The 27,381-nt window shown below is 33.6% G+C and overlaps 1 protein-coding gene across 2 annotated transcripts in view; it reads right to left on the bottom strand.

The window, feature by feature from the left end:
* Nucleotides 1–878: 878 nt before the first annotated feature.
* Nucleotides 879–27,381, bottom strand: part of MMUT (methylmalonyl-CoA mutase) — a 30,925-nt gene continuing 4,422 nt past the window's right edge. For both annotated transcript variants that reach the window (XM_014834667.3, XM_014834669.3), the window contains exons 2-13: nt 26,758–27,182; nt 25,372–25,739; nt 22,014–22,171; nt 20,125–20,296; nt 18,355–18,603; nt 15,822–15,933; nt 14,618–14,733; nt 12,550–12,665; nt 10,856–10,987; nt 9,540–9,687; nt 5,637–5,804; nt 879–1,219 (exon numbers count right to left, since the gene is read on the bottom strand). In XM_014834667.3, coding sequence (XP_014690153.1) covers nt 1,091–1,219; nt 5,637–5,804; nt 9,540–9,687; nt 10,856–10,987; nt 12,550–12,665; nt 14,618–14,733; nt 15,822–15,933; nt 18,355–18,603; nt 20,125–20,296; nt 22,014–22,171; nt 25,372–25,739; nt 26,758–27,142 — 2,253 coding nt within the window. In that variant the 5' untranslated portion in view covers nt 27,143–27,182 and the 3' untranslated portion in view covers nt 879–1,090. The remainder of the gene's footprint in view (nt 1,220–5,636; nt 5,805–9,539; nt 9,688–10,855; nt 10,988–12,549; nt 12,666–14,617; nt 14,734–15,821; nt 15,934–18,354; nt 18,604–20,124; nt 20,297–22,013; nt 22,172–25,371; nt 25,740–26,757; nt 27,183–27,381) is intronic.

Genomic DNA, 27,381 nt, shown 5'->3' with positions numbered 1-27,381 from the left:
CAACTTGACTGGCCACGGGGTGCCCAGATTAAATATTATTTCTAAGTGTACCTGTTAGGGTGTTTCTGAATGAAATTAGTATTTGAATCAGTGGACTTAGTAGATTGCCCTCCTCAATGTGGGTGGGCATCATCCAACACATTGAGGGCGTGAACAGAAAAAAAGGCAGAGCGAGGAGGAATTCACCCGTTTTCCTGCCTCACTGATTGAGCTGAGACACCTCATATCATTTTCTCTAGCCCTTGGACTGGGATCTAGACCATGGGCTCCCTGGTTCTCAGGCCCTCAGACTTAGAATAAATTATACCAGTGGCTTTGCAAATTATACATATATATACACCATAGCCCTTCTACCTCCCAACTTACATCATCATTCTGGAGGAAGCCATATTGACAACCTAAGCACTTTCACTTCAGGGAATATTCATAAACATCCACTCTCCTGGGTCTTGAGCCAAGCCCAGCAATAACAAGGTCATATGTTCACTTCCAGGAAGAAAGTAAAGTCAGACCTGAAGAAATATTCTGCTGTTTCTCCCCTGTTCCAACCTTCGGGTCTGATTTAAAACTCAAGGTAATCCTGGTAGAGTCTGGCTGAGGACCACAACCACAATAGATTTCCCTACATTTCCCACTATTCTTCTAAGATAAGTATAACTATTTTATTCATATATAGATTTTATTTTCTGGTGCTCGAGTCGACATAATGCTAAACTGAAGAATGAGACTACTAAGATTTATTTTTAGGTAAAGTTAATTCTTAAAATAGAAAGTAAATAGATTTATAAGAAATATTTCAAATAAATATCATGATGTTTTAAAAAATAACACCTTTGTCTAGAATTTCTGCTAAAGTATTGAGCAAGGGATACAGAGAGTTTTTTAAGGATACATTTTTTTAATTTTTAAAGTGAAACTGTACATCACACTTATAACATGACAACATTCTTATAAATCAAGCTTTTTAATGTAAAGCTTTCAGATAAGCACATTATCAGGTGTTGAATTAAATTGAAGACATGGCTGTATTCTCTTTGATCATCATTGAAAGAATATTTTAGAAAAAGAAAGCTAACTCAAAAACAAGATGTTATATAGATTGCTGTTTCTTTTCCAAACACTTCTCGATATCATCAAGCACTTGAATGGCAGCCTTTGGAATTCGAGTCCCAGGACCAAATACATTGGAAACACCAACTTCAAACAGAAATTCATAATCCTGTTGAAAGAATTTGTTTAATTAATAGAAGAGACAATATTTCTAATTTCAAGGACAATGAAGGCTGTCCTTTCTTCTTTGTCCCTAATGCCCCAAACTTTCTCAACTGGTACACCACTGGCATTTAGGGCTAAAAATCTTCCTAGGTTGGGACTGTAACTAATGGCCACTAGATCACCCATACATTCCAAGTCATTAAAAGAACAAAACACACTCTGCCCATTTTCTAAATACCCCAGTGTTTTACTGTTTGTGTGTGTGGTGGCAAGCTTTATGGCCCACCGATTGAGATCTTCTGAACCCTAAACCATAATTTTTTTCACCTAGATTTTCACTACTTGTCATTATTTGTGTTAAACTGAGTATCATATTATAGCTTTGAGTATCATATTATAGCTTTGAGTTTACAAGGTTATTTATTTTCTCCAAGGTATTTTTTCTGCAGCTACTGAATGGTGGTACTTTGAATTTGGCTTTATGATGGAATTAGATTTTCTATAAATGAAGATTAGCTCATTTTTTAAAATTCCCTATTGGTGCTGCTGTGTTTGTTAGTTTAGTTTAAATAGTCTAAGCTTGAGTGAAAAGATTCCCAGGCCACAAGTACTGCTCGAGGCTTTAGGCTGTTTAATATTAGAATATTTGTACTGTAGTATCCAGATTAGGATATGCTTTAAAGCCTTGATCCTCATCCACTAGGGAGATCACATATTCCAGGACATTCTGGTTTGTTGCTTATTGTTGCAGCACCCTTTTTTTCTTTTTATGAGTCTTTTTTCTTTTTCATTGAGGTATAACTGACATATTATATTAGTTCTGGGCATACAACATAATGATTCAATGTTTGCACATACTGTAAAATGATCACAATAAATCCAAGTTAACATCCATCACCATATATAGTTAGAAAATTCTGTGTGTCTTTTGAGAACTTTTAAGATATGCTTTCTTAGTAACTTTTAAATATGCAATACAGTATTATTAACTATAGTCACTATGCTGGACATTACACGTCCATGACTTATTTATTTTATAATTGGAAGTTTATACCTTTGACTCTCTTCACCTGTTTCATCCATACCCCACCCCCTACCTCTAGCAACCATCAATCTATTCTTCCACATGTAAATGAGATCATAAAGTATTTTTGCGTTTCTCTGTCTGACTTATTTCACTTAGCTTAATACCCTCAAGATCCATCCATGTTGTCGCAAATGGCAAGATTTCACTCATGTTTATGGTTGAATACTATTTTATTATTCAAAAATATATATCACATTTTCTTTATCCATTCATCCATCGATGGACACTTAGGTTGTTTCCAAGTCTTGGCTATTGTAAATAATGCTGCAGTGAAGATGGAAGTGCAATATCTTTACAAGTTAGCGTTTTCATTTTCTTTGAATAAATACACAGAAGTGGAATTGCTGGATCATATGGCAGTTCTATTTTTTAATTTTTTGAGGAAACTCCATACTGTTTTCCATAATGGCTGTACAAATTTACATTCCCACCAACAGTGTACAAGGATTCCCTTTTCTCTATATTCTAGCCAACAGCTATTATTTCTTGTCTTTTTGATAATAGCCATTCTAACAGGCATGAAGTGATACCGCATTGTGGTTTTGATTTGCATTTCCCTGATGATTAGTGATGCTGAGCATCTTTTCATGTGCCTGTTAGCCATCTGAATGTCTTCTTTGGAAAATGTCTATTGAGATCCTCTGTCCATTTTTTAATCAGATTGTTTGTTTTTTGCAGCACCCTTTTTAATAGCACCCATTTTCATTCTCAAAAGTGATCACATTTGTATGATAAATTATATGATCATGCTAATTATCCCCCATCTACTTCTTTTCTGTCTCTATTATTTCCTTGTAATATTCTTGTAATACTGTAATTCTGCAATGGCATTTAACACATCTTATTGAACTTTTCTCCTTCTAGTCTGTGAACTTCTAAGGGCAGAGATCACATCTAATCTTTATATCCTAAGCGTTTGACACATAAAGGTGCTCAAAATGTGCCACTGTTCTTGGGCAGGTGCTATAGATTTAAGAGTTCATAAGAAAATTTGATGAAATGTGTAATAACAATTATCGTCAAAATGGAGATGGTCAAATTGATAGGTTATCTCCGTCTATCTTTCCTAATAATGCTGTGTACCATTTGTTCTGACTCTGAGTTACAGATTAGGAATGGAGGACTCAACTGAGAGGGGACTGTGAAATGCTGCAACTGAAGAAAGGGCTCTTGACTTACCTAAGCTTTACATAAGCCTTGTAAAATGTACTTTAGTGAGGGGATGTAATGTCAGAAATAAGTGAAGTGAGTAAAGGGTATACAAGTGTTCTTTGTACTATTTTCATTTTTGTACCTTATCTATTAGTTTGAAATTATTTCCAAATAAAAAGTTATTATTATAAAATATCCTCCACTGAGCTGAGCCAAGCATACCAGATTGGCTGCTTCATGATGGAAGTAGACCTCGAGGCTGCTAACCTTGCCTAAAATACTTGGAAGCCATTGCTATTAAGAGGGTTAGAAGATCCCGACGGTAGTAACACACACTGGCAAGAACAGACCATATTTATTTAAGCGGGCTGCAGAAACTGTAAGCTTCATAATGGCGGTGGCTAAATCTGTTTAACTATCACGTATTAGTGCTTTCTAATTTAAAGTCTAAGTGACCTTCAGCTGAATAATAGCAACATGTTATATATTTACTGCAAACAAATTATGAGAAAAATACATGGGTGTTGACTGTTATAATTATATTATAAAGGATACCCATATTAACACACAAGTGTGCCATTATAGAAAATGATCCTTAATCTTTAAACTTATGGGGGGAAAAGTATGGAAAACACCTACAGATGTTCTAAGTAATTCAAATATCCAGAGGGTTACTACAACTTGTGTGAAATACATTTCTTGAAAATGTCAGCTCACTTATATAATAGGCCTGTGCTTTTTCTCAACTCATATTTTAATTCCAATATTTTCTGCTGCTTAATTATTTTGGTTCTTAAATTTTAATATCATGCCCAAGAGCTTAGATATTATAGACTCTAAAACTGCAATATAGATAGAAGTGTTCCATAGATAGACAGCAATAAAAGAATAAAAGCCCTTTATATTCCCGAATAGTAAACTATATTTATGAAAATAATAGGCAAGTAGGTTAACAAAAGCAGTTGTCTTGACTATATCACCTTAAATAATGTGTTGTTAGAAAGAATAAATAATATATGGTTTACTTGCTAGCCCCACATTATGAATCTCACAACCTCATACATATGTATTTTCTCATTTATAACTACTACATAACATCATTATTTTATATCCTGAGTTGTAATGGAGGAAAAAACTTGTAGACTGGGCACAAGATCACATTTCGCTGAGACACTCCTGCTGTAGTGGTTAGGCCTGTGTAACATCTATAAATCATTTACTTAGAGCAATCTCCTCTATAGTTCTTCTAACTCAATATTTTTTCCATTCTCAGTAAAAAAAGAAAACTTGATATAATTCAAAGTTGGATTGGAACTAGGCCCAATTTATATTATAACTAATTATTTCAACTGATAGGTACAGTAATATGCAGACGGTGTCCCCTCACTCCATTCATAAATTCACTGACAACATTGATTATTACCTAGCCTCCATTTCTCCTTCCCTAAGAGGATTTACATTTTTGTTCAAGAATCCACCTCTTCCCCATTCAGCCAATAATTTTCAAGACAGGCTAATTCCATTTATGTACATTTATGTCCATCCTAAAATTCAATTTAGGATATTTTTGGCTCTAAGAAAACTATACCTCAATCAGATTAGCCTTAATAAAAAAAGCAGTTTTATGGGTCCATGTAACTGATACAACTCTGAGTCAGGGCAACATTTAGAGACAAAACATGAAAGATATGGACAAGGTAGATACAACAGAAGCCAAGTGCTGTCAAGTGCTAACTAAAGGACTAGCACGACAAGGAGTGCTCACTGTCTCTCTGGCAAGGAGTTGATATAGGCACTGTGTGTTTACCATTCTTCTCTAGTCCAGCTGTGAAATTTTATCACTTTTATCCTGTTCCTTCTCTATCACTGCTTATTGAATATGAAGAAAGTAGATCCCTATCTAGGTTACTAGTTTGCCAGGAGGTAATTCCCTCATAGAAGCTTTGTAAAGTGTTTAAACTATACATAATGAATTACATATAGCTTGAATAGAAAACAACATTGCCCACTTTTGGACTTTATAGAATTTACTTAGTAAAATCACCAGGAAATAACTGGGCTCAAAATCTACAACAAATTTATCTTTAGTAAAAGTGTACAGTAAATTAAAGAACTACATATAAGCTATTGTTACTCAGGATTCCCATTACTGAACTAGAAAAATATAGGAGATGAAAAATACCTGTGGTGGTATCACCCCTCCACACATGACAAGAATATCTGGCCGTCCAAGGGAGCTGAGTTCTTTGATGAGCTCAGGAACCAGGGTTTTATGACCAGCAGCAAGTGTGCTCACACCCACGGCATGCACATCTGCATCCACAGCCTGCTGGGCCACTTCACGGGGAGTCTGAACAATTAGAAAGGAAAGAGACAAATTATCATGTATTCCAAAAAGTGTTTTAAACATCTTATCTACTTAATCAACATTCCAAGATTTTCCTCATTAAAAATATTGAAGGGAAAATAACTTCATATTTTATTATTCTCAAACCATAAACACCAACTTATCCAACTGATGCAATAAACAGCACTATATTTGCTTCTAGCATGAGAATTTATCAATTAGATTTAAGTTACATCAAAATATAGTTCCCCAAAGAATCTTCAAGATAAAGAAGAAATATAGCAAACTATATTATCTCTTCATTGTAATTTTTTAAAAATACATCAGTTGTCTTCTTATCAAGATTTGAGTGGTTATGCAATAAAAGGCAACATGTTATAGTATCTATGAAGAAGTAAAAGACTAAACATAAAATGCAATGTGAAAAAGTAAACTTTCAGTTTTAAAATAGAATGACAAAGAGTGATGCTAACAAGATGGCGGACTAGGAAGCTCCAAGACCTTATTTTCCCACAGAGACAGTGAATTAACAGCAATATATGGACCAAAATAACATTGTGAGAACTCTAGAAATTAGTTAGGGGGCTACAGCACCCAGACAAGTACATAAACAAGAGAAGGGATGATGCCAAGGAGGGTGTGTTTCTCATTTGTTAACTGGACTCAGCCAGTTTGGGATACAGAATCAGAAAGGACAATTTCATGAACTGAGTTACCCAAGATCACATCCATTCTCTGCAATGAGTCTGTGACATTGCTTTGATACTTTATGTGTATTTACATCATTCCATATAAAAGATGCCTACAAGTTTCCAACTGTAACAATTATAATGTAAATTGAGAAATTTGGGAAGGATGAGGCCACCTCAGAAATCACTGCACAATTATAAGCATAAAAAAATTATTAAAATCTGTGAATTTTCTGAGTTTTGTAAGATTTTAGGCTCATAATTTAATGTGGAAACAAAAAGATTCTACACTCTTGATAATGGAGCCACACTCAAGAGGATCTCTGGGTAAGTCATACAGCATATAGGTAAAACCTTGAGTCTGTGAAAAATATCAACAAATAAAATTGAAACCTTGGAAGAAAACATGCACATTCTTGCTAATGATTTCTTTTTTTTTTTTTTTTTTTGCTGAGCTAACATCCATGCCAATCTTTCTCTATTTTTTAGTATGTGGGTCACCAGCATGGCATGGCCACTAACAGAGCAGTGTAGGTCTGGCACCCTGGAACCAAACCCAGGCAGCCAAAACAGAGCACACTGAACTTAACCACTAGGCCACTGGGGCGGGCCCTCTTGCTATTGATTTCTTAAAGGTAAGAAAGGTAATTAATTTAAGTAGGATTTGTCGTTCATACCATCCATGTTACCGAAATTTATTAGATTAAAATTCTATTTAAACAATTCAGTTCCATGCTTTATGCTTATATAAATGAAACTGTATTTTACATTATTAAATGTTGAAAATTTAAAACTTCAGATCTAATTTTGATTAAATCAGTCATCAGGGAACTGCAGAATTGTACTTTCAGCCACAGATAAGTCTTTTTTTAAATGACACAGTATTATGTTAACAGAGTTGGTGATACCAAAGGCAAATTATATTTTTATAGATGGGATGTAATGAGGAAATAAACTTTCAGTTCTTTGAAAAATTCTTTAGCTGCCAATAGCTGACAAGAGTTTTTTAAAAATTACTCTCATTTTATGAAAAAATATTTCCCAAACGCTAACTACTAAAAATTGGAAATGCATTATATTCGATCACTACTTAAACAAAAAACTAAAGTAAAAGGGTAGTAGAACATAAGTAAAAAAATAAAATGGGAAAGTATTCAAATTAAAGGAGGAATGAAAGCAATTTAAATATATATTTATTTAATCCAAAATCTATTTGAGATTCTTAACAAAACCTACCTTAAATACATAAGACTCTAAACACATTTATGAATTTACCTACCAACACAGCTCAAGGACATATCTCTAGAAGTCTGGGCTAACTCTTTACAGTAACAATTTCCACTAGATTCTCTAGAATAATATTTAAAAATTCAAAAAGGGAAAACTCATGGGAGACTCTACAAAGGCTAGGCCTCTTCAGGAAGTTTACTTCTTTACTAGTGAAAATACAATGACTACTCTAGTCTTCATCTCAGTTGACCTATCCGCAGTATGTAATAATAGTACTTCCTTCTTGAAACTCTTCTTCTCCTTAGTTTTTATCCCACTACTCATCCCATTTCCTTTCACTCCTTTGCTGCTTCCTTCTCCTCTATTTCCTTTTAATGTTCAGGTTCTCACCTTGCTGCATATACTCTTCATGAGAAATTACATCCATTTTCTTGGTTTTAAGTACCATTTATATACTGATAAGTATCAAAACCTTGTCTATAATTCAAGCTCTCTCCAGTGCTCCAGACATGTATAGACATCTTCATCTGAATGTTGCACAAATTGGTTCTCTTAAGCCTGCCTGCCTATCTGTAAAAATAGCCCCTTCACGAATTTTTCTCCAAAATCCTAGCTAACTTTTTGTTTCGGGTAAGATCCTGATACTGCCTTGTTTAAGGCCTTCATTGTTTCTCACTCAAATTACTGAACATCTTAACTGGACTCCTTGCATCTAGTCGCAGCTCCTCTGAACCCACTTCAGAAAGCGATTTTACTAGAAAGTGAGCTTCCTAAAGTATAAATTTGATTGTGTCACTCTACCCAAACCCCTTTGGAATGAAGTTCAAACTCCTTAGAATGGAATATAAGGCTATTCATCTTAATCTACACACCATCCCAAGCACTGTATTTGGATCTCACCGAACCTCTTGCAGTTACCTGAAGGCATCATGTCTTCTATATCTCTGCACCTCTGCTCATGCCAACCCTTCCTCTTAGCATGCCCTTCCCTGCCATGTTCACCAGGCTTCTGAAAGGCACAGCTCAAACATAAGTTCCTAGGATACTGGGACAAGTTCCTTGTCCAAACTTAATTACAGTAATTATTACTCTGCTATGATTACTGGTAAGTAAATTTCTCTGTGTTGGGGCCTGTAACCTTCCCTGAAGACAGAAACTGTATCTTATTCAACTCAGAACCTAGCATGTGGTAGACGATCAATAAACATGTAGTGGATAAAGCTTTTAACATAAGTTATTACAATGTACTCCTCAGCTAAAGATTTTTTTGCGGTAAATGGTTAATGTTTTATCACTCTATAGTGAATTTCAGCTTCATTTACTTCCAACAAATTATTTTCCTGCTGGGTCAATATTCTGCGATTAAATAAAATGCTACTAGAGAGCAAAAAAACAGAAAATCTAATTACGAATTGAGCTTACTCTGATGCTTGATTTCCCTTTCAAAACATTTTCCATCAACCCAATGTAGGCTATCTTTCCCATAAAATGTTAGTCAACTCTCAAATAAATACTACAGTAAGATCTTTGAAAGTAAACTTCAGTTTCAGAAGCCTAATAAAAGTTTTAGTTCAGAACTGACATTGAGTTTTACAAAATCTGAGTAACAAGTATTAACATGAGTTATATTTAATTCTTATTTCTATCATAATTAATTGGATTATATGCATTCAAAAATAAATTAGGGAATTTGTTGAATTCATGTTCTTCTTTTACAAATTTTAAAACATCAAATTGTTCTATCATCTTTTTACTATTTTTCCTAAATGTAAGTAATTTATGACATACTTTTGAAATTTCCCCTAACAATTTTCAGTACCTGAAAAAGAGGACCTATGTCCACATCAAAACCAAGATCAGCAAATCCTGTAGCAATAACTTTTGCTCCTCTGTCATGTCCATCTTGTCCCATTTTTGCCACAAGAAGACGAGGTCTGCGACCTTCACGTTCCATGAATTTATGAACCCTAAGGAACATTTTTAAATACAGTAAGTTATATTAATTGTCCAAAAGTAAAATATAAAAACTATATTCACAGCAAATCTTTCAAGTTTATTTAAAAACACCTAATCTGTTTACTCATACTTTGTTAATATCTCTATTTTACTTTGAGAACTCCATTAAAGTGTGAATATGTTTACTATCTCCCTCTTAGAGGAAAATTTGAAAGAGGGCAAAACCTGCAAGCCCCTAACACTGAGAACATCACAGTGAAGCAAGATGAGAATATGACAACTTTTCACTTTCTTAAGCCAGTCTCCAGAGTACAATGTGCAGAAATATTTCAATATAAACTAACAGGTGCCTTTCAGAGTTATTTATACACATATGTGACTCACCAGCTGTTCTGAACTATCCATATCTCACCTACCCTTCACAAGAGTGAACTCCCCCAGCTGACTGCAATGTGGTGTCTTATAGTGATGTATAACCAAAGTACTTGCTTACTCAATAAAATAACTAATCAATAAATTAACTAATAAATTTACACCCTACATGAAAAGGCACATTCATTTTTGTTAAAAGAAAAAAAATGTTCCATTTTGATAACTTTCACCTTAGCTGTTTTGATATTTCTCTCATTTATAAGGAGTGACATAAAATTCTTAGTGGGAAATTTATTACAAGAGTTGAGAAAACAAATCATCAGGAAGTTACCTTCTATACTTGAGAAGCAGGATCAATTTATATTAATTTATATTTCCAAATCATACTTGACAGTGTTATTCAGTGTCAGTGCAGTGAAGACTGATTTTAATTTATGCATAGATGGCAACCAAATATTTACTTTCAAATAGGAAATTAAGATTTCACAATTACTTGAGCAATTAAACAATGTAAATAAACTTAAGAAAATATGAAAGTGTACGGTAGTAAAGAGATTGAAATGTACCTAGCTGGAGGATATGAAGCAATACCGGTGTTAGTTAAACAAACACTTGTTTGAAGTGAGAAACTCCTACAGGGGACTATGGTAAAAGTTCATAATCTTATTTTCGTAAAACTATAGACTAACAGGAAAGTCAATCAAATATTTTCCAAGTGGTATGTGAGAAAATCAAGCCCCCAGTAGATTTATGAGGATTGTGTTAACAGAAAAGATGACATTCTGGTTTAAAAGTCTCACATATTACCTCTTGATAGCAGATGATATCTCTTTACTTTCTCCAAATTCCTGGCGATAGGCTCCACTCACCATACGATCACTCGCTTTATGTTCACCAAATACCTTTTTCAAGGCATCTGTGATTTCCCCAACTGTACATCTAAAATATTAAATGGAGGTTCTGTTAACATCATTATTTGAGATAAAAATATTTATTCACCTTAATATTCAACACAATTAGACATCTGCTTTACCTAAGTAAAAAATAGGCTGCTAAAAATCTAAATGTTTTTTATTACATTCATGAAGGCATGTTTCTTCAGAACACTTATGAAAAGATGATTCTGGATGCCTTTAAACACAGCAATCTCTTTTCAACATTTGTTAATCAAAAAACTATAAATAGACAAATGTCTATAGGTTACTGAATAACTCACCACTTAATATGAATGGGCAAAGAACAAGATTCTGACTGACACTTTTTGATAAAAAGTAAATCTTTTAGCATATTCCAGCCATTTGTTTATTAATTCATTCAACATCTAGTGAGCACCTGATACAGGTCAGGCACGGGTAGGCAGCAGAGCTACAGTGATAAATCAGACTGAAAAAAAAAGTACCTGCTCTTACAGGGCTCATCATCTGGTCAGGGGACACAGAGAGTACACAAGCAAACAAAAAAATTAATAAGATAATTTCATACGGTAATAAGTACTATGAAGACACTAAAATAGGCAAAATGGAATGGGCTGCCTAGAAAAGCTACTTTACAGATATCGGAGATATCAAGATATAACTTTTGAACTAAGATCTAAATGATGAGGAGGAGAAACCCAAGGGAACATAAGGGGGAAGAGTGTTTGATAAAGGAAACACTAAACGCAAAGGCTGAGAGGAAGGAAAACATGCTTTGTGTTCTAAAAATACAAAGGAGGACACTGGGGACACAGCCTAATCCAGGGAGCAGGATGAGGTCGGAGAGGTAGGCAAGAGTCACATTCAGCACAGTCTTGCAGGCCATGGTAGGATTAAGTTTTAATTTAAAAGGAAAAGGAGACCCTTGGGGTATTTTAAGCAGAGAACTCATGTCATTTTTTTTTAAGAAATTAAAACTGAAAAAAAACTAACCCACATACTACTTAGTCTACCCCTTAAGCACTTAAAACATGTTTTAAAAAGTTCATTATATTAGGCAATAAATAAGAAAAGCAAAAATAATTTATTTAGTGACATTATCATATACTGGGAAAAGTTTCCATGGATCACTTGCTTTTCTGTGTGTCCTTTGAGGCAAAGCACTGATTGCCCTTTATTTTGGACTAACTTTTCAAAGATGTCTGTGTAGTGAATTGAAGGCAGAGATATTGTCCACCTCTGGACAAAGGGCAGGTTTGCTCAGTATCCAATATAATCATGTCTCCCTAGACTTGAAAGTACATCAAACTAAAACCCACAAATCAGTGAAATGGATTCATTACAATAGAGTCAAGGGTCCTGAGCCACAGGGAAATACACAAGTATTAATACACTCCATTCAAAATATATGAATGTTTTACATGCACAGATGTTTAAGAAAAATAAGAATTAATTTTATTTTGGTTTCCAATATTTTGTTTTGGGCTCACATGGTTTACAAGATCAACTTTTCATTTAAGTACACTCTGAAAAGCTAAATTGGTCAACTTTTAGTATTTGGAAATCTGCAAACTTACATATCCCTACCTTGCACGAGTGGCATCCACTGCAAGAGCCAGAATATTCCCATCTCCACTGGCTGCACATTCAGTCAGTGCAGCAAGACACCGTTCAGCCAAAGCTTGATCCCTGCTGGATTTGACCTAATGGAAAAGGTCAAGAAAAGGGACAACTTACATGAATAGAGAATAAAACAGAGATCAGGAGATTAGATTCTGGTATACATCATATGGAAATTGTTCCATAATCCTAACCTCAAAAATAAAAGAAAAAAAAGAAAAGAATAATACGTATCCTAGGTCTGATATATATTTAATTTATTCATTCACTCATTCAACAAACACTTAAGGACTTTCTAAAACAATATTAAATTCTGTGTAACCCTGATAAATCAAAAACAAGCAGGGCAATAATAAGTAATAGTGCTGACCCTCCCAAGTAGTAACATGCTCCTTAGGATTTCTAATGTAGCAAGATGTTGAAAATAAATGGATCTTGAATATGGAGAATTTTGAAGGTACAATAAAGACAAATAGCGACAAGGAAGAAAAAAATAATAGATTAGAACTTAGAGAATGTTTTAGTTATAATTTAAGTTTCCTTTAGCTAACTAAATATATGTAATAATACGTATGTATATTGCCATTTTTTCTATTTAAAAATAATCCGAGAGAGAGACAAAGACAATGAGAAATATTGTGCTAGAGAAAGACAATGAAAAGCATAGTCAAAAACTTCTTTCCTCAGATCCTAGCTCTACTCTTCTCCACTAACATCCTGCCCAAACAAAGTTACCTAAAATCCAATTTTTTACAAAGTCTTCACCAACTGTAAAAGAGTCGAAAATATGACACTCCTCAAGTTGCCACTAAAATCATATAGTATCTATAAGCAGAGGTGGGACAGAAAATTTGTATTAAGGGCAAGGAAAAACCTAACTCCGTTATCATTAATGAATTTCTCTCTTGCCCCAAAGAAGGTTTATCATCATTTATAGTAAATGGAACCCCTCAAGCTGTGAGGATATAGAGTTAATAAGAACCTAAAGTATAAAAGAGAGAAAAGGAGTTTTCCAAATGTTAAACACTGAGATATTGTGATCACTAAAAATAAAATGCTACGTCTTAAATAGGGCCTTTCAAAAAATGACAAAATGTGAGAGAAGAGTCGTTATCTCCCGGTTGAGGGTGAAAGAGGAAATAACATCATTAAACATCTGCCATTAACTCTAATGGGAGAAAAAAAAAAACAGAAGACGATAGTTACACATTCAATCTAACTGGACAGTCTATTAGATTCTTAAAGAACATTTGAACTGAGAGAGAAAAAAGTCATATTTTAAACAATCACAGTGAAAGTGAACAGAAAAGAACCATTGAAAAATTTCAAGTTTCCTGCCTTGGAAATAGTGGTAATTACAAAAGCCAGAGATTCAGAGACTATGGTAGCTTCATTCAATAGAAATATACAGGTTACAACAGTAAGAATATGTTTTATCTATTCTAGTATTTCATATTCTTTGGATCATCTGGAAATAAAATAGAAAGACAGTACGCTAGTTTCAATCAAAATAAATATAGTTCATTATAAACTGTTACTTACTAAAACACTACAAAATACATTTGAATTAAAAAATAAAGAGAAAGCAAATGATTCTTTTACAGTATTTTCAAGAACCATAGTCAAGTGGAAATAAATTACATTCAGAAGTTCTACGTTCAAATACTGACTCTGAACTTTATTTTGTTTTTAACTTTGAGTGAATTATATAATCACCTAAGCCTTAGTTTTAGTCTGTAAATTATGGGAGGTATTATTATTATGGTGTGGTTTTTAATACATTTCACAGAGGCAGATATCATGATTTAAAACATGAGCTTTTAATGTCAACAGACCTAGATTTGAGTCTTGGCTGTTTAATTATTTACCTCGGGCAAGTTTTTCAATCTCTCTTATCTTTAGTTTCCTTATCTGTAAAATATTGGAAAATAATACCCCCTTCATAAGGTTGTTGCAAGAATTAAGCAAGACAATGTAAGGGCTTAGCCAGTACCCAGAACACAGAAAGCACTCAAAAAATGATAGCTATTATTACCTTCTTAAGTTTTTCAATCTGCTTGTTACGCACTGAGGTATTATCAATTGCCAGAACATCCACAGATTCTTCTTTTTCCAACTGGTACTTATTTACTCCAACAATTACTTCGGAACCTATTAATTTCCCAGAGGAAAATAATATGTAGATTATCTTCAAAAATAATTGCGTAATGGTAATGCTCTGATCATCAGGTATTTTCCCTATAAGTTTTAATATTTTTAAGTAATATTCTTAACTCTTAATGAACTTCAATATAGAACAGCAAATCCCAATATGAAATGGGAGTGGGAGTGGAAGGAACAGATATATATCAGAATCTCTGTAAGGGAAGACTTTTATCACTCTCCCAAACTATATGCTTTCCCAGAATTTCTGAGAAGCCCTCTTCTAACACTCAAAATTAAAACAGTTAATAGCAGCTACCATCTAAGATTTATAAAGCAGAGGATTAACATCCAACAGCTTTTCTAATATTTTCTTGAATTCTCTTACAGCCAATCGCTTTTAAACAAAAAAATACTTTTAGAATCTCTAAGTGATAAATCAAAACTACAAAGACACTTTTTTAACACGATAAAGAATATATTTTGACTCAGACTACCAGATTATCACTCTATCTAAAGACCTCCTGCCACCCCCGCCCCAGAAGGAAATTATATCCTTCTAATTTCCTTCATAGAACTTACCACAATCTGTAACTATTTTGTTTATTTATTTGTTCATTTTCTTTCTCTCTCTTACTACAATGTAAGCTCTATGGGTGCAGAGATCATGCCTGTCTTGTTCACAGTTGTATGCCCCAGACATAGCACAGTGTGTCTCAAATATTAAAGACTAAAAAAGTGTTGACTGACTGAATGAATGAATGAATACTCCCATGCAGAGCACAATGACCAATAATAATGTCATCTTCAAAATGTTGGCGACACCCACCCACACACAAGTACATGTACACAGTGGGCATACTTCCACAAAGAGTTTGTACATATGCCTGCCATGTACATGCATGCATGCAAAACTACAAACCCAGAGACAGACAGATAGAGAGACAGACAGATGGATATAGATGAGAAACATTTTACCCAAGTTTCATTTTTTCATTATTTTTGTTTTATTAACTGTATCTGTTGTCTTCAAATGCAAATTAATATTTCTTTTTAAATACTGAATTTCACATATGAACTTTTTCACTTTATCTTACCAGAATCTATTCTAGCTTGTCTTCGGGCAGCACATTCTTCAATTCGAAGTTTAGGTATTCCCTCTGCTACAGCTTTGGCCATTCCACCCATTTCTTCAATTTCATTAATGAGCTAAAACATAAACAGATTAATAAAACTAGAAGAGAATGTAAAAATATTTTTATAAACTATACAAATTTGTTATGTTACATAATTACTGATATTAATAAAATTATAAACTATGTCAGTGGTAAATTTAATGATTCATAAAAAAAGAATTAAGTTAACATCAAGTATGTTAACTACAAATTCTGCAGAGTTAACAGTACTGTATTGTATATTTGAAACTTGCTAAGAAAGTAAGTCTTAAAAGTTCTCATCACACACACACACAAAATTTTAACTGTGTGGTGATGGACATTAACTAAACTTATTTTGGTAATCATTTCACAATACACACATATATCAAATCATTATGTTATACACCTAAAACTAATACAATGTTATATATCAATTACATCTCAACTAAAAAAACAAGAAAAAAATTTGGGTTTAAAGTTACTTGGAAAGACAACAGTAAAACAAACAAGTATATTTTGGAAAACATAAAACCTCTCACTCAAGTCTTGGGGGAAAACAAAAGATAACATCAATTCTCTAAGCTTCATTTTTAGTTACATAAATAAAGTTTTCATGTTTATATAAGGAAACTATTTAAAAAGTTTAAAAAGTATATTTCAAAATGCAATTTTACTTTTGATTTGAGCAGAAGAGTAATGTTATAACTCCGTCTTTATTGACACCAGGAAACATCTTAACCTTGAATCACAGCCTCACATACAAATGAGATGGTGGAAAATGGTTGATGGAATGGTACATGACTTAGCAGAAAGAAACAAGGTCAAACTTGCTTTCCCTTGAATAATTCAAGAAAGAAGAATCTGTATTGGATTCAACAGAAACCAAGGGTAAGATAGGAAGCTAAAAAGAGGGTGAGTACTTAACAATTTGCAACCACCCATCTTCCATTCTGTCAGGAGTACGAAAGTTTACTGTCTGCAGAAAATGAACTAGAGGTAATGACAGAGAGAGGCAAGGGTAAGACGTCTTACTGAAATAAAAACCTGCAAGCTGAATGATAAAACTAAAGACAAAAGGCACACAGAGGAAACAGAGGCAATACAAGATGTGACAGAAAACTTCAAAAAAAATAACTAACATCCTCAGAAAAACACAAAGAGATTCTGCATTAATGAAACAAAGGAGTGTGACATACAAGAGGGAAAATTAAAAAACACAAATGAGCTCTTAGAAATTAAAGATATGACATATGAATTTTAGTATTTAAGTAGAAAGATAAAGTTGACAACTCTCCAAGAAAATAGAACAAAAACTCAAAGATACATTATAGAACAGACAAGAATAACAGAGCATCATTTAAGGAGGTCCCTACATGATAACTAGGAGTTCTAGAAAGAGAAACCACAGAAAAATGGCAGAGAGGAAATTATCAAAGAAATAATACAAGACAATTCCCAGAGCTATGAGAATACGAAAAAAGGGCCAGATGAAAAATGATCACCAAAGGTCCAGTACAATATACACCCACCAAGGCATATCAACACAAAAATAAAAATACAGATCCTGAAATTTTCAGAAAGAAAGATCCTGAGTGAGAATGGCATCAGACTTCTGAACAGAAATATTGGAAATAGAATAAAAAATAGATCAATGATTACCAATTTGCTTAAAAACTCCCAAATGAAAATAATTTCACATCTAATCAGACTATCAATCAAATAGGAAAGTAGAATAAAGACATTTTCAAACATCAAAAGTTTCAAATAATTCACCTCCCATGCACCATTTTTAGGAGGTTCCTATGAGATGTACTTTAATAACAAGGGACAAATCAACAGAGATTGACACAGGATTCAGGATACAGATTCAAAAGAGCAGTGGTGAAAAGAATTCCCAAAACACTGGCAAAGGGAAGTCAAAAGACAGCAGGGGTCTAGGGAACCAGTCTAAATCAATTGAGAACATAAGAGGACTTCAGGAAGGATTTATATTGAGATATAATCATATTGGTAGTATGGGACAAGAGAAAGAAGGGCTAAGAATCAGCTAAAATACTAAACTACCAGACTAACAAAGCAATAAAGTATGTCTAAAATTAATGGAATTAGAACAAATAGTAAATACGTGTAATTCTAAAATATGGAGATAAAAACACATAAAAAAGATGTAGCTGACTCAAGGAAGCAGGAAAAAAACAAGTGGAGGACAAAGGACTGTTGCTTTTTTGTTATAAGCCTTTCAATACTAGTTGTCTTTTTAGCCCTTTGAATAAAATACTTTTATACAAATGCGTTTTTAAATTGTTTCAGTTTTGAATACTATAAAGCCAAATCTAAAATTCCCTTTTTCTCTCAAACATTTTATAAATCTTGATACAAATCTATAAATGATTTGATTTATAAATCAAAACACCTATAAATCTTTATAAACCTGTAAATCTTGAAAGCAAAGTTTCAAAGAGGAGAAACTGACCTTCAGGGCAGCATCATAGACATCATTTGTGAGAGATTCCATCATATATGAACCTCCCCAAGGATCAGCCACTTTGGGAATCCCAGATTCTTCTTGAATGATGATTTGTGTGTTCCTGGCAATTCGAGCACTTTTCACAGTTGGCAAACCCAAGGCTTCATCAAAAGAATTTGTGTGCAAAGACTGAGTCCCTCCAAACACTGCTGCCATTGCTTCTACTGTGGTACGAATAATGTTATTGTAAGGATCCTAAAACATTTAGTGAAAAACAAAAAACAAAACAAGGCAACAGTTGACATACAACTGTAAAAGACAATACGATTAAGCAGCGGTTGCTGCATACTTTCTTGGCCAATGTCTACCGTAGGCTTCAGAATATCAAAGAAATTTAGACAAATTAGTAAATGAGCCAGACTTAGAATTAAGAGTCAAAGTATCTAATCTGTGCTTAGGCACTAAAATACTGCCTCCTGGGGCTGGCCCCATGGCTGAGTGGTTAAGTTCGGGCGCCCCGCTGCAGGTGGCCCAGTGTTTCGTTGGTTCGAATCCTGGGTGCGGACATGGCACGGCTCATCAAACCACCCTGAGGCAGCATCCCACATGCCACAACTAGAAGGACGCACAACGAAGAATATACAACTATGTACTGGGGGGCTTTGGGGAGAAAAAGGAAAAAAATAAAAAAATCTTTAAAAAAAAAAATACTGCCTCCTATAATCCCCTGAAATATTAAATATTTGTTGTGCTTACATTCATATTGTCTAAATAATCTTCTATAAGGGTAACATGAATGAGTACATTGTCTACTTAGATTATAACATCCCTCATTTCATAATTCACTATCTCCTAATTATTTTGTATACCTCACAGTATCTAACACAAAGATGTGGACAAGACAGGTACTCCATAAATGATTTATTAATAAATGATTAATAGAACAAATGAACAGGGGCTGTAAGATAAAAATCCTTGGTTCTGATTTCTAATTGTGATTTAGAAAAGTCATTGGACCTTTCTGAACTTTAATTTCCTTAGCTCTTGAGGAGGTTAAGACAAAAATGATTATTAATGCTTCTTCCAACCCTGAAATCTATATTTTTCTATTTATAAGGACATGAAGTTATACTTACTACGGAGTATATTAGTTTATATTCACTTTTAAATGTCTAAAAGCAATGTAACTTTAAAGGTATAAATTATTTTTAAATGTATCAAAAAAATTTAATATGTAAAAAAAATACACGTAAAAAAAGATCACCACCACACAATTTTTAAGAGAATGAAATTAAATTAAAATAAATTACCCAAGTAATAGTTTTTAAATGGTCTGCTTACATGCATGCTTATTTAAATACACAACTATAATAAAAAACATAAGTACAAAAGCATAAAACCAAATTTTAATTAGGCAGTTTAAGAATTTTAACTCAGAATTATTTAAGACAATATTAATTATATTTAAGACAATATTAATTATATTATGATTTGTACTTCTTCCTCATCACATATTTTTTTACTTTTAAAAGAGTAAAACAGCACTACATGTAAGCTAAGATTTAAATGATTTTATATTCTTAACCACTAGAGGGAGCCAAGTCTATGCATTTATTATGTGTAAAAACAAACGTAAGTGCGCACCACACTTCAGAATAATTATGATTTTCAAATATTAGCAGATCGGTTCTTAAATCTATTTCCTGACTGTGCCATGTTGCTTAGAAGAAAACATATGACCTCATTAAAATTCCCCACTTTAAACTATATACATACCTGCTCGGTAAGTGACCATCCTGATGTCTGACAATGTGCTCTCAGAAGAAGAGATTTAGAGTTTTTAGGCTGAAACATTTTCTCTATTAAGTGAGCCCAGAGTCTTCTCCCAGCTCTCATTTTTGCTATTTCCATATAGAAGTTCATCCCAATTCCCCAGAAGAAAGACAACCTAAAATAGTAATGTTAAATCCAGAATTTGATTATACTTAACAATATAAAATGGAAAATAAAACTAATTGTATCACATAACAAAAAACAAAAAATGTCCAGAATTTAACTTCAAACAACTTAATTTGAATTAAAACCAAGGCATATATACTTCAGTAACTTTAAACCTAAAATATAAAAGTACAGTTCCATGCCTACAGAAGAAATTTGCTTCAGGTAAAAATTATTCACTTTACAATTGGTTTTCTTTAGGAAAGAAGCTCCTCTTATGTCCTCAATTAAAAAATGATTCACTTTCTTAAAAAAATAAAAAATTTCCAACAATAAACAAAGGCGAGGTCGTCTACAAAGGAATAAAACCACAAACATGCTTTATTTGGATAGCCAGAAAGTTTAAAAGAACGACCATGTATTTGGTCTAGGCATATACTTTTCCAATTGTTCCAAACCCACTACTCCCTTTTATCTTATATCCTGTACACATTTAGAGTTACTTGCCTGCATCTAAAGGCACAAAGATTGTGATCCCTTATATGAAACAATGTGAAAGTAAAGAAATTAATAAAAATTCTTGATATACATTTGGAAGAAGTTCTTAACACAGCAGTTCTCAAATATTTTTGTCTCAGGATCCCTTTTCACTCTAAAAATTACTAAAGATCCCAAAGAACATTTCTTTATTTGAATAATCTCTATCAATATTTTATATATTGATTTAGAAATAACATATCTGCAACATGTTAACATAAGTACATGTTTATGAAAAAAATGACACTTTCCTAAAATAAAAAAATTATAATAAAAGAGTCATTGTTTTACATTTTTGCAAACCTCTTTAATGTGCGGCTTAAGGAAAGATAGCTGGAGTCTCATACTGCTTCTGCATTCAATCTGTTGCAACATCACATATCCGGAAAAAACACTGTACACTCTTAAGAGAATGAAAGCGAAAAAGGCAAATAAAATCTTAATATAATCATGAAAACAGTTTTGACCTCTAAGACCTCAGAAAGCGTTACAGTGATTCCAAGGAGTCCTGAGACGACACTTTGAGAACTGCTGTTGTAATAAGTATGCAACAGCCCCTGGTATGAGGAGTATTTCCCAGACTCTAAACTTAGAAGCCATGTTTTTCACCTGTTGTATTCCCAGCATATGAGCCAGTGCTTGGCCCAGAGCAAAGCTTAGCAAGTGATTGCTCATCCAACTGATCTGTGACCCCCAAATTTAAACATTTCATAAACTTCATTTAAGCTTTCCATATTTTTCATATGACTTTCTGAAAACGCTATTATGAAACAAAAATGTCTTAATAGCACTATGTATTCCAAAACATTTATATTACATAAGTGCAACAGAAAAAAAATAAAATGTAATAGATAACTTCTGTATTTTAAAATGGAAAAATTAAAAGCATAAAAGCAAATCTGTCTAAAACATTATGTTTACATTTTAATATTATTTTAACAATTGTGTTCTATGAATAGCAGAAGACAAGATTCCTCTAATTTACCCAGAAGTATGGTCAAACTTAATTCTGATTTTTAATTATAAACAGTATTGGTTTATTCTCCCATTACCACTCAGATAAAAGATAAGAAAATCCAGTATGACATTTATATATACAAATTTATTTTAACAATACATTTTCCTCTACACTCATAAAATGGTCCTATGAATTTTCTTAATGTTGCGATATCTGAGTTTAATTTACTCACCGTGGTGCAAATTCATCAATTGTCAGGCCAGCTTGGAGCCCAGTTCTACAGTACTCCAATCCATCTGCTATAGTATAGGCCAGTTCCAGAATGGCATCAGCCCCTGCTTCCTGCATATGGTATCCACTAATTGAAATTGAATTAAATTTTGGCATGTGCTATATAAAATGATAAAAAACACAACAGTGAATAAAAATATGAAAGGTTCTATTAAAACTGTTTTCTAAAAGACAACATTATTTTAAAATGATGTTCAACTCAGATATACTAAGTAATTCATAATATTAACTGAAAATATTTAATGCTTACTTTGTTACAGTTAATTCATTTTCCAATTTAAATGGCTGATTCAATGAACCATCGTAAGGACTGTACCTGCCTTGCTTTTCTAGCGGAAAAGAATGTGCACAAACCATCCTTTAGCACCAAAAGTTTAAACTTTAAAATTAGCTGGCTGAGATTAGGAATGTTACCGTTGGCCTGAGAACTGATTGAAGACATCTTTAGTTCCAAAGAAATGACTTCAACCTTATAAGAGGTCCTAAGACCTCATAACTTTGGGCTAATCTGTGAAGATGTATAAATTTAATTATTATTTACTAGTTATTAATTATCTTCTTTGAATTAAGTCATTGAACATGAAAAGAAACACAGAGAGGAAAAAAAGGAAAATGACTCAATCCTTAGTACTATATACTGAAACAAACAGGATAAAATGAATGGCTTACAAATCGAAGGTTTCAGTTTGATTTACTGTAACATCTAACTAACACTGAGCATATCTCAGACAGGTTCTTTCTACCACAATCACTAAGTAAATGGCATTTCCATTATTCCCCTAAAATTTCATGTTAGGTAGGGTATGTAACATACATATCCTCCAGAGCCAAAAAAAATTATCATCCTTCCCAAGATTTAACTAAACATAAAATAATAAAAACTAAATCACAGAAACTCAATACAGTGGTTAAAAATATGGGCGGTGGAGTTAGAGTCTTCAAATTCTAGCTGTGTCACTTAACTAGCCATGAAACTATAGGCAAATTTCTCAGCCTTGTGACTCCTTGGTTTCCTAAAGTATAAAATAGATATAATAATTGTACCTTCCTCATGGAGCTATTGTACGATTAAAAGAAATGATTCAGCTAAATCAGTTAGTATTATGCCAGTATATAGGAAGCATTCAAAAAAACATTATTTGTTGTTTGCATATGATATGGATTATCTGTATTTTATATTTGCGAGTATTTTTTTTATAACTAACCAAGAACTTTTGAAAAATCTTTCATCACAAAAGCAGTAAGAGGATTGAATTACATGAAACTGAGAGATCAGTTGAGTATATTTGAAGTTTACAAATAAGAAGCAAGGAAGCCAACAGGTACTTCTCTACTGAGGAGATTAGTAGCAGAATTTCTTTAAGAATAGAAATACTAGAATACTGGAATATTATTCAGCCTTAAAAAGGAAGGAAATTCTGACACATGCTACAACATCAATGAACCTTGAGGACATTATGCTAGCTGAAATAAGCCAGTCACAAATAGACAAGTACTGTAGGATTCCACCTATAGGAGGTACCTACAGTTGTCAAATTCACAGAGACAGAAAGTAGAATGGTGGTTGCTGGGGGCTGGAGGGAGGGGAAAATGGAAAGTTATTATTTAATAGGTACAAATTTTCAGTTTTGCAAGATAAAAAGCGTTCTGGAGATGGATGGTAGTGATGGTTGCACAACAATGTCAATGTACTTAATGCCACTGAACTGTACACTTAAAAATGATTAAGAAAGTAAATTTTATGTTATGCATATTTTGCCACAATTAAAAATTTTTTAAAAGAAATAATATAAAAGTTTACAGTTTACAAAGTACTTCAATATAACATTATTTGATCAATATCTGACACTGGCACTTTTATCACTTATATGTAGGATTATATAAAGCAATTTTGAACTTGTAGATGACAATAGGATCTTTTACAAGGTGAAACACCCAAGTACGTAACAACACAGTTCCTACTCTCTACTTCAATAACCATTCTCCACTCTCCTACAATATCTGAACCATAAATTCAGAGTGCCAATGTGCAAGGACTACATTTCCAATCTCCTCTCACTACTGTGGGTGTCATTGAGATACAAGCGGAAGTTTAGTTTATTCCTTCGGGAAGTTCACCTATAATCAGAGAAGTTGGGTCCTTCTCCCCCTACAAACACACCTGGCCCACCTACTTCCATAACCAAAAGCCCACACACTAGAGGAGAAGAAGGATGAAAGGAGCCTGGAACCCTGATGACTGTGGAGCGTCCACACAACCAAGCCCCTGCCAGCCTACCTTGCAGCTTCTTTTAAGTGAAAGAGAATTGGCTTCTATTTAGTCGAAGCTACTGCTACTCATTTCTGTGTGTGTGTGTGTGTGTGTGTGTGTGTTATATACAGCTAAATGCAATCTTCCCGTGCATATGTTCTTGAAATTGAAAAAAGGTGACAAAAATGTACAATTCTATACAATTCATGTGGGCAGATGGAGTTTATAAAAAGAAATAAAATTCTAAAGTGTAAAAGCTAAACATCAAATGAGGAGAGTAGGCGATGCTTGTAAGAGTTCTGAGATAACATCAATTACAAGAGATGAACGAGATTAAAAAGGTCTCATGGTGGAGGAAAGATATGCCCTTTGCTATGAAATAATGGTCTAACTTTAAGGTACATAAAGAGAAGGAGAACACTGTCAGCAAGATGCAAAGTGTGAATGATGCGGGCAAAAATACATGAAATACTCAGGAAAATGAAGAAGCTTTGTATTTTCCTGCAGAGGGACTGCTGCTAATATAGGAACACTATAAGAACCTTCTTTTCCCACCACCCTGATTGGGGAAGATTAACTAAATTAAGGAATGAAATATTAGGGACTTCATTTTGGTTGCAGATATAGGAGATATCTTGTAATCCAGTTTTTAGCAGAAATAAAGCTGATATTTTGATCGCCATCTGTCTGACACCAGTGTCTTATTCACAACTGAATCTGAATTCTGGAGAGAAACAAAGAAGTATAAATTATGAGCCCTCCTTGATTCTAACAATTATCAGACAATAAAAATTTTAACAATAAAGAAAATATAATAAATGTCTAGTGCCCAGATTCCTACAGGTAATGACCATAAAATGAGTACATGAAAGACCAAAAGGTAAAAACGAACAACACACACACACAAAAAAAAAAAAACCCACACCCTGACTTTATATTTACAACTATCTCAGACTCAGTTACCAAATTCAAATTAGATTATAGTATGTTATAAAAATTCCTACATTCAAAGTACTACAGTAAATCCTACAATAACCACAAAGGATACCTGTGCTGTATATTGGAAGATGTCAGCGATAATTCTCATGGATGGTTCTGGAGGAAAAATATAAGTATTTCTGACCATAAACTCCTTTAGTATATCATTTTGGATTGTGCCAGTAAGCTTCTCTTTAGGTACACCTTGCTCTTCTCCAGTTACTATAAAAGCTGCAAGAACTGGAATAACTGCTCCATTCATGGTCATGGAAACTGACATATTTTCTAAAGGAATTCCATCAAAAAGAATTTTGGTATCTTCCACAGTGTCAATAGCAACTCCAGCCATTCCAACATCACCACGAACTCGAGGGTTGTCTGAATCATAGCCACGATGTGTTGCCAGATCAAAAGCAACTGATAATCCCTGCTGACCAGCTAAATATATAAAGAAAAATAATTTAGGATTAAAGAGTCTGGCATCAAAGTAAACTGATTTACTTTAACACTACTAAAAGTGTTGATTCATCTCATCGTAGTATACTTTCATAACAAACATATTTTTATGCTTATACATGTGAAAACAAATTTAAATAAAGATACTTTATTTCCTAAGAGAGCCAGCTATCTCCCATATGCTAAAATACACAAATTGAGTTCCAGATCTCACTATAAACAAGAATGAAAGGAACAAAACATCTCACTTATCTCATGTCCATCCGAGAATTTTTTATCTTAACAGTGTAGAAAAATTTTTAAGATTCATAAAAACATCTGGCTGTTTCTATATAGTTAAAATAATTTAGTATTTGTCTCACTTACTTATTGTTGTTATTTTACTTAATATGGTCATGACAGGATGTCTTGGCTATTCAAATATTCTGGGAAACAGAATTACAAAAACCAGGCAAAAAACTAAAATATTCCACACCAAATGTAAGTTCAGGCCTTCATGGGCAATACAAACTTAAAGATCCTCAAGTTTAGCATTCAAACAATATGATTTTATTATAGATCAGAAAAAAGAAATAGTAAATATAATTTCCATAGAATGAATGCCAGATTGCACTGAATATGTTTGTATCACATTATTATTTGTTTATTACTTCCTCTGGGCATCATTTAAACCATTTCCCCCTCCAATTCCTTTCCTAACAATGTTAATCAAAAGCTTTTCAAAAGCAAAGCCAATATCTCTTTTCTTCATACAACTTAACTAAACCTAATTCCTTTTACACAGAGCACATTTAAGTGTGGTTTCTTTCAAGAATTTAGTACTTTATTCTGGCTTATCTATCTTTTTTGACCATAGAAGTTGGAAAACATTCATTTTTTTCAGAGTATAATCTTAACTACAGAAATATAAAGTGACTATTATCTTTAGAGAGATTAAATAGCCCTCAAAAAAAGCCCAGATTAGGAAGTGTATGTTTGATCACAAATACTAAAATCTCACCTTTAATATTGTCCTTATAGAACTTATTGCTCTCTTCCACAGTACTAAAGCCCGCATACTGGCGGATGGTCCAGGGCCTAAAGGTGTACATAGTGGGATATGGTCCACGTGTGAATGGCTTCATTCCTGGAAGTTCTTCAGGAAAGTCCTTGGTATCTCTGCTGGAATATAAGGGCTTTATGGAGATCCCTTCCGGGGTGTGCCAGACCAGGTCTTCTGGGTTTTTGCCTTTCAGCTGCTTTTTAGCCATGGCAGCCCATTCCGGGTGAAGGGGTTGTTGCTGGTGTAGAAGTCGCTGCCATATAAGCCTGCAGCCTGATGACTCTTTTAGTTGCTTCAGGTGATGAGGTGAAAGCAGAAAAAGCCGAGTCTTAGCCCTCAACATGATGAAGCATGGAAAACACCCAGCAGGAACAAGAACTGACCTAGAGAAAGAAGCACAGTGTATACATTTTTACAAGAGAGAGGCAAAATGGGAGCTATTGGTGAGAAGAGAAATGAGAAGGAAGAGGGCATTAGTATAATTTCTTCCCTTCTCCTTTTCTGCTTCTTGTACCTGATATTTATAACTTTGGCCCCTCTTCTGCACAACTACTATCTCTGCTCTAGTTGTAGTCTTCTTCC

This window comes from Equus asinus, chromosome 8, assembly GCF_041296235.1.
Source record: "Equus asinus isolate D_3611 breed Donkey chromosome 8, EquAss-T2T_v2, whole genome shotgun sequence".
NCBI lineage: Eukaryota > Metazoa > Chordata > Mammalia > Perissodactyla > Equidae > Equus > Equus asinus.
This window is presented reverse-complemented; position numbering and strand designations above follow the sequence as displayed.